Source organism: Microtus ochrogaster, chromosome 5, assembly GCF_000317375.1.
Source record: "Microtus ochrogaster isolate Prairie Vole_2 chromosome 5, MicOch1.0, whole genome shotgun sequence".
NCBI classification, from domain to species: Eukaryota; Metazoa; Chordata; class Mammalia; order Rodentia; family Cricetidae; genus Microtus; species Microtus ochrogaster.
The window spans coordinates 15,205,919-15,214,158 of NC_022012.1; the positions used below are offsets into that span (position 1 = coordinate 15,205,919).

The following is an 8,240-nucleotide window of genomic DNA, read 5'->3' on the forward strand; positions in this document are numbered from 1 at the left end:
AGTGCTGGGATTAAAGGCGTGCGCCACCATCGCCCGGCTGGCGCACACTTTTAATCCCAGCACTTGATCTCTGTGAGTTCAAGGCCAGCCTGGTCTACAGAGAGTTTCAGGACAGGTTCCAAAACTACAGAGAAACCCTTTCTCGAAAAACAAAAAGAAAAAAAAAACCCTCATAGTTCATTTGTGGCCCTTGGGACAGAATAAAGGGCCATGTGCACAGCGGGCAGGAGCTCTACCTCTGAGCACACGGCCCACAGCCCATCCTGCCTGCGACGATGAAGAGTTTGTGTTGCCATGCCCAGCCTCCATGACGTCTTTAGAAACCCTTGGGGAGCAGTTATTTCTCTGCCGCTCACAACTGCATCTGCTCCTACTGCCTGTCTCAATCTCACCTCTTCACCGAAAACACCAGAATGGTAATAAACATTTATTAAACACTTATCTGTGTCTCCTCCTAAGCAGTTTAAGCACAACCGTCAGTGCTCTTCATCAGTCCTATGAGGTAGAAAGGCTGACCATCCCCATAGTTGAGACATGAGGCCCAGAGATCAAGACATTTACCTCAGGTCACACAGGACCTCCTGTGAGTGTGTAGGCAAGTGCATACGCAGGTGTGTGGCCATGTGTGTGTGCAGAGGTCAGGGGACAACTCTGGGTACTCTTCCTGAGGCACTGTCACACCCTGTTTGGAGGCAGGGACTCTCACTGGCCTGTGTCACTGAACAGACTAAGCTGCTGGTCAGTGAGCCCCAGGGAGCTTCTGTCTCTTCCTCTCCAGTACTGGGACAAGCTGGGAATTGAACTCACATCCTCATGCTTGCAAAGCATGTAAGTGCTTCACTGACTGAGCAATCTCCCCAGCCTCCAGCAAGCAGTTATCGGGTGCCTTCTGTCTATTGGGAACTGATCTAGCTAGTGGCTTGGTTGCTAGGGAAGGAACCCAGGTCTTCCCCGCTGCTAAGCACAGGCTTTGCCAGTCACACCCCAGCTTGGCTGGTGGTTGAGGGGTGATCAGAAGTGTCCAGAAGTCTCATTCTATCTGCACACCAGCCATGCCACCTTGCTGAATATGGACCCTAAAGCCCTCGGGCGTCCAGCAAAGCAAACAGTTTCCTCCCAGCTGGTAAAGATGATGGGTCTCCACTGTGACGATGGACAGACCCAAATGAAAGACTCGAGGATCCACTTGGCCCTTTTGCACATCCAGGGTCCATTCAGGTTCATGGTCAAGGAAGGAAAAGTTGTCTGCTCACTGACAGGGGTTTCCAGACAAGAGTAGGGTGTAGAGCATGTGGAGGCTTCTCTGTGGGCCCATCTATCCCGACACCCTTGACCGTCAGCACACACTGAACACTGAAGGCACCTGGCCTTGGTACTTCTCCTGGGCTGTCTTGAGGATAGGCACAAGATTCTGGAACGTGGGTCGGAAGGAGGCCTCTGCCTCCCAGCAGTTTTTCATGAGGAGATAGATCTCACACGGACACCTGTCAGGCCGAGGCAGCCGCTCTCCTCGCTCCAGCAGCTCTGTGAGCCTCAGCACGGTCATCTGGCCCTGGGTGATGCCGATGAGCTCCATGAATTTCTGCAGCACAATTGACAGCAACTATTGCACAAGCCACGAACCCGTGTCCCAGGTATGTGTGTGCCCGTGCATGTACATGGAGTGTGCACAGGCAAGGGGAGGCTGGAGGGCGGAAAAAAGTCCTATTCTATCTATCCCTCTCTGTCCTAGTCCGTTGAGACAGGGATTAAAGGCATGCGCCATCACCGCCCGGCTTTGGTGGCTTCTTGGGATCATCTCTCAGTTAACTTCTCTTTGCCCAGCACCATGGCCCAGTTCAGTCTACTGGACATGTCTAGTCCTGTTTTCTTCCCCTGCTCTGGACTCTTCCATAGGCCTCATGTTTTCAATTAAAAACCTTCCCCTTGCCGGGCGGTGGTAGCCAGCCTGGTCTACAAGAGCTAGTTCCGGGACAGGCTCCCTCACTTTATATATCTGGTACTGACCCCCCCCCCCTTATCCAACCTCCATGTGTGTGCTGTGGCATGTGGGCGCACACAACAACACACAATAAACAGGTGAAAAAGAACCATTCAGACAAACTCCACGGAAACAAAACAGCTCCCACACTGCCAGGCAATACCTTCACAATCAGGCAAGGCTGAACAGGCTAGTGAAGAGCCTGCCTGTGTTGAGGGGCTGCTTTTCTAGAAACGTCCCCAGCAAACACAAGGGTAGAGTTTGGTAGCTGTCGCTCACCGTGGGGGGGCTCTGCCTAGAGTCACAGTAGGTCAACAGCTCGTACAGGGTCACCCCGAAAGACCAGACATCTGAAGCATAGTAAAATTTGCACTCCTTCAGACATTCCGGGGCATACCTGGAGACAGAGGAGGCTCAGAACTGGCTGGCTGCACCTGCAGTTCGCATCCAGTCAGAGGAGCCCTGAGAATCTAGTTGGGTTTCAGATTTAACTAAACCAAGCCAAATTGCACTGCAGGGCTTTAGTCCTGCCCCTTCCGTAACTAGGCCCCGCCCAACTTTCCTCTGCATCCCAGAGTTCCCTCCTTCTCCCCCCACTTCCCGACTGTATCCACTCCTGATCACCAGAACACTGGGCTGTCCCCGTCCTCGCGAACGCGGTAGTACTCGTGGCCTTCAGGCACTGCCTTGGCTAAGCCAAAGTCTCCAATCTTGACCAGCCTGTCATTGTCCAGAAGCACATTGCGCGCGGCTAGGTCTCGGTGAATGTAGTGTTGCCCGTGCAGGTAGGCCATGCCCTGGGGTGGGGCAGGGCGAGTCAGGCTCAGCTTCGGTCTGAGCAAGCAAAAGAAGGAGCCAGAGCGAGGTTTGGAGCGAGGCCAGCAAGGAGGGTGTTGTAAGGGGTGGGGTCAAGCAAAGGTGGGTGAGTTTAGGAATGTGCAAATCTCTACAAGGTTAGGAGTGGGGCTTTGGGGGCAAGTTAGGCTAGGGTGCAACTAAGAAGATGTGGGGCTCGGTGGGCGGGGCCAAGCAGAGCTGGACGGGTCTAGAAATATTCAACCCTCTACAGGGTTTGGGATGGGGCTTGCAGATACTAGGCCAGGCAAGGTAGGCTAAATTGGTGGTGGTGTTGGGGAGGATTAGTGGGAAGAGCCAAGAAAAGGTGAGTGGGTTCAGTCATAAGGAAATTAGGGATTAGGGGTGAGGCTTATGGGGGTGTGGCCACAAAGTGAAGAGTCCAGTCCAAGAGCAAGAGCATGGGCAGGGATAGACCCCTTCAGGACCAACAGAAGCAGGGGTGGTCTGCTCTGGAACGAGAGGCGGGGCCATCCCACCTCGCAGATCTGCTGGGCAAACAACAGGAGCTGAGCCAGCCCAATGCTGTGCCGTGGCAGGTAGTCCCGAAGGCTGCCCAGGGGGACGTATTCCATGACCAGCTGTACAGACTTCTCTCCTGTCAGGAAGAGACCATAGGGGCTGGAAGTTGACAGAAGGTTGGAATCCCAGTATCCTGGAGCTCTGAGCACTGCACAGATCGGCCCGGGGGAGGGAGGGGGACAGGACCAAGACCCGTGTACCCCGTGTACACTAGGGCAGGTCCATGGACGAGAGGGACCCATGTAGAACCCTGTTCCTGTGCTAGGAAGGTGGGGGTGGGGGTGGGGGGGGGCTCCTGTTCATCCTGGCCCCGGTAGGCAATACCCTCAACTAAGAAGGCTACTTAGCCACACCCCTACAGCAACTGAGCCAGGATGGTTAGGCTCTGCACCCACACACCATGGCCTGGCACACCTTGGTCCTCACAGCAGCCTTTGTACTTGACAATATGTTCATGGTACAGGGTCCGCAGGATTTCGATCTCCCGCTGCCAGCCTGAGCGGAGCTGGGGACCACATCCCTCCTTAAGGGCTTTCACAGCCACCATCTCGCCAGTGCCATCATTGGTTGGATCATAGCAGTACAGGCTGACCTTGCCAAAGTGACCCTGGCAGAAGTGGGCAGGACAGTCAGAACCAGGCGGTAGAGCTTGCTAGGCCCAATGAACTCCCTTCTCCCAAAACTGAGGAGTCTCCCCATCTTCTCTCTGTTTGTTTGCTTGAGAGAATCACACTTTGGAGCACAGGCTGGCTTGGAATTTGATACACAGATGCTGGCCTCAGACCCAGCGCTCCACCCGCCCCTTCCCCAAAGGTGAGTCGTGAAGGCCTGCCTACCATGACTGGCCTTCCAAACTGTTCTTAAACAAGACTTTCTTCAGATGCATCCTAGCCCTCCCCCTTCCTCCAGCTCTCCAAACCCCACCCCGACATCGCTAATCTATGCCCCAGCCATCTGCTCTCACCCGGCTCCCCAGCCTAGCTCTCACCTCACCCAAATCCCGGATCTTTTTCAAATAACGTTTGTGGAAAACCGTGGGGTCTGATGCTGCTGAGTCTGAGTTCACAGCCGAGATACCCACTAGATCTGGAAAAGCCAAGGCCTTCAGTTAGACCCTTCAGTATCACATGACTGGTCCCTGCTCGCCAGCATCCCTCTCACCTGAACACCTTTAGGTGAGTCAAAACCTGCCATGCACTGTGCCCCCGTGCAGATTCTGGATGGGCAGTGCCTGCACCGGCAGGAACTCCAGCTGCGCACCCAACCCCCAGGGCCCTGGCTCACTCTGTGGCTGCAGCCTGGTGAGGTCCCGCAAAATGGTGCGGAATGATGGCCGCTGTGCTGGTTCGTAGGTCAGGCACTGGCGGGTGAGTGTGGCCAGCTCTGGGCATGAGGGCTCGGGCAGCTGGTGCTGCTTTGTGTAGAATCGTTCTTTCTGTGGGGGTGATGACCCCAGACAGTGAGCCTCCCATTCTGCCCACACCTTCCCCAAAAGGCACAGCCAAATGGTATGGCTGGCTCAGACCGGAACCTGGTCTTTTTTATGCCCACTTTACAGAGAAGGCAGCTTGGAGCCGTAATCTTTACAGGAATCAGGGCCAAGTCCGGCTGGCTCTGCAAAGCTGGAGCAGGTCCCCCAAGCCGTTCCATCTCTCAATCTTTCCTCCCCACCCTCAGCTCAGCTCCTTTAATGCCCCCAGGCCTCTGCAAAAGCTGTGTTTGGAACCAAGGTTGCACTTCCTAGCCCTGCTCAGGAGCAAAAGTCTACATTTAATGAAACATTCTCTAGGAAACCTTTTCAGCCACTTCGATGAACCAAAGAACCCTTCAAGAGTCCACCGAAATCCTTAGGACATACCTCGGAGGGGCGACGACCCTGCAGGGGTGCATCCCCATCAAAGCAGATCTCAAGAAGGGTGGCACCAAAACCCCACATGTCTGTGGCAGTACCCAAGTTACTGGTCTCTCCAGACAGGCACTCAGGAGCTGTCCAGGGGATGCGTTCCACCCGCTCTGGGGAGCACAGGTTAGAGATCAGCGAGGGCAGAAAGAGCAGGGGAAGGCCTCCCTATGCCCAGCCCCACTCCAGAACTCACCCTCCCTGGAGAGGGCACCTTGGCCCACGCCAGGATCACTTAACTTGATGAAGGGGCTGGTACCCTCCTCTAGCCCCAGCCGCGCCAGCAGGACGTTCCGGCCACATACATTCCCGTGAACCAGATTCTTGTCCTCCTGAGTGGCAAAGGAGAAAAAAGTGCGGGACTCCTAGGGATGGGTCCAGATTCCACCACCACCCTATCTGTAAGGCTCCTCCCCACAGGGATAGTTGTGTGAAAATGACAATTGTCAAACTATTGGGATAACAATATAATGTTATCAGTACCAGGTAACACTGGGAGCTGAGTGGGTAGCCAAGGTTCTTGGCCAGGAACAAAAAGCTAGAAAGAGGGACTGAAGAGATGGCTCAGAGGTTAAGAGCATTGCCTGCTCTTCCAAAGGTCCTGAGTTCAATTCCCAGCAACCACATGGTGGCTCACAACAATCTGTAATGGGGTCTGGTGCCCTCTTCTGGCCTGTAGGCATACACACAGACAGAATATTGTACACTTAATAAATAAATAAATAAATAAATAAATAAATAAATAGAAAGATCCCACTGTAAGTCTCCGAACACCACTGCCCCAGGGCCTTTGCACAGACTCTTTTCTTTTCTTTTTTTTTTTTTTTTTTTGGTTTTTCGAGACAGGGTTTCTCTGTGGCTTTGGAGCCTGTCCTGGAACTCGCTCTGTAGACCAGGCTGGTCTCGAACTCACAGAGATCCGCCTGCTTCTGCCTCCCGAGTGCTGGGATTAAAGGCATGCGCCACCATCGCCCGGCATGCACAGACTGTTTTCACACACCCCCGAATATGATCTTTCCAAGACTCCCTGGCAGCAACTTTCTTCTCCTGTCAGGTGAGGCCAGCTCAGTCCATCTCTTTCCAATTCTGCTCAGTCCCAACTCCTAACTGTGCCTCCCGTCCATGTCAGCTCATCTGGCCCTCAATTCTGTTTGCATTGTGTGTGTGTTTTGTGCTCCTGGGGGAGTATGCCTGTGGAGGTCAGAGCCGGATGCTAGGTGGTGTCCTCAATTGCTCCTCGCCTTATTCTCTGAGCCAGGGTCTCACACTGAGTCTGGTGCTCCCTGATTGGGCAAACCAGCCCGTCAGTGAGATCCAGGGAACCTCCTGTCTTTGCCTCCCTGGTGCTAGGGTTACAGACATCTGACGGTGCTGGGGATATAAATTCAAGTCCTCATGGCTGTACAGCAAGCATTCATCACGATCTTCCCAGATTCCCCTGCTCAGTTCACACTGCTTCCTAACATTATTTTGTTACTGCTCTAAGCACAGTTAGCCCTCTCTCAACACAGGACATCTTCAGATGGAGCCAAGGTAAAAACTGAAGTTAGGTGTCAGGCATGATAATGTAAGCCCGTCATCTCAAGAGGCGGAGGCAGGAGGATCAGGGGTTCAAAGCCAATCTTGGTTACATAATGCATCTGGGACCAGCCTGGGCTACATGAGACGACTTGGCAGCATGTGCCTGTCTGTAACCCTGGAGCTGGGGAGGTAGAGACAGGTACATGCTGGGTTCCACAGGCTAGTTAGTTTAGTTGTATAGGTGAGTTCTGGGTTTCGCGAGTCCCTGCCTCAAGAAATAAGAACATCTTATTCTCCTTAAATAAGGAAGACATCTCGGTTCTCACCTGGGCACACACACACACTGCTTAGCAGAGGATAGCCCTGAGTCCCCAGTGCAGCACTGCAAGCATACATCACACCCTCTTTATACAGAGCTAGGCCCGGAATCCAGGGCTTTGTCTGAGTTAGGCAAGTGCTCTACCAACTGAGCTACAGCCCCAGCCCCTTCCTTTCCCAATGCTTGCAACAGGGTGTTGTGTAGCCCAGGTTAGCCTCAAACTCACTACATAGCTGAACTCCAGATTCCCCTGCCTCAGTTCCTACACACAATGATGGCATGTCTGTGTTGCCTTGCCTGGCTTCACTGCACCCCATTTTCTTTCTCCCTTTCTCTCTCTCTCTCTCTTTTTTTGACACAGGGTTTCTCTGTGTAGTTTTGGAGCCTGTCCTGGAACTCACTCTGTAGACCAGGCTGGCCTCAAACTCACAGAGATCAGCCTGCCTCTGCTTCCTGAGTGCTGGGATTAAAGGTGTGTGCCACTACCACCACCACTTAGTTTGTACCCCCTCGGGTCCACATACCAGGTAGCTGAGGGCACTAGCCAGCTGCTGAGCCACAATCATCTTCCAGGTCATAGGCACTCGGCCCCTGTGTCGCCGTAACCACACATCCAGGGGACCGTGTTCTACGAACTCTGTCACAATGATATCTGCAAAGATTCCGCTGCTGGAGGGGCAGTCACCTGCCTCTTCCTCCAGAGACCAGGACAGATGTAGGGCCAGGCTGAGTTTGCATTGTGGGTGGGGACTTTAAGAGCAGAGCAGAGGGCCAGGCAGAGGTGGAATGGGGAATGGGGACACAGAATAAGTGTCCACGCAGAGGACAAGACGGAGCACAGGAAGTGGAGAGGAGGCCGGAGGGGGATGGGCAGAGGTGAGCAGCATCAGGGACACACATGGAACACTGCAGGGTCACAACCGGGGACAAGCAGGGAAGGAACAGAGGTGTCTACGGAGGGTGGGAACACAGGGTGACTGAGATCACAACAGGTCTGGGATCTGCCTGGGGCCACTGTGCTGAAGGGCTCAGAGTATGGCAAAAGGAATTATGGGAGCCGGGCGATGGTGGCGCACGCCTTTAATCCCAGCACTCGGGAGGCAGAGGCAGGCGGATCTCTGTGAGTTCGAGACCAGCCTGGT

General features: G+C 53.9%; 1 protein-coding gene across 1 annotated transcript in view; it reads right to left on the reverse strand.

The window, feature by feature from the left end:
- Positions 1-296: 296 nt before the first annotated feature.
- Tyk2 (tyrosine kinase 2) overlaps positions 297-8,240 on the reverse strand; it is a 25,332-nt gene continuing 17,388 nt past the window's right edge. Inside the window, exons 12-21 of the mRNA XM_026778911.1 lie at positions 7,623-7,848; positions 5,455-5,590; positions 5,217-5,371; positions 4,643-4,793; positions 4,347-4,444; positions 3,773-3,965; positions 3,316-3,434; positions 2,606-2,778; positions 2,261-2,378; positions 297-1,582 (exon numbers count right to left, since the gene is read on the reverse strand). Coding sequence (XP_026634712.1) covers positions 1,337-1,582; positions 2,261-2,378; positions 2,606-2,778; positions 3,316-3,434; positions 3,773-3,965; positions 4,347-4,444; positions 4,643-4,793; positions 5,217-5,371; positions 5,455-5,590; positions 7,623-7,848 — 1,615 coding nt within the window. The 3' untranslated portion in view covers positions 297-1,336. The remainder of the gene's footprint in view (positions 1,583-2,260; positions 2,379-2,605; positions 2,779-3,315; positions 3,435-3,772; positions 3,966-4,346; positions 4,445-4,642; positions 4,794-5,216; positions 5,372-5,454; positions 5,591-7,622; positions 7,849-8,240) is intronic.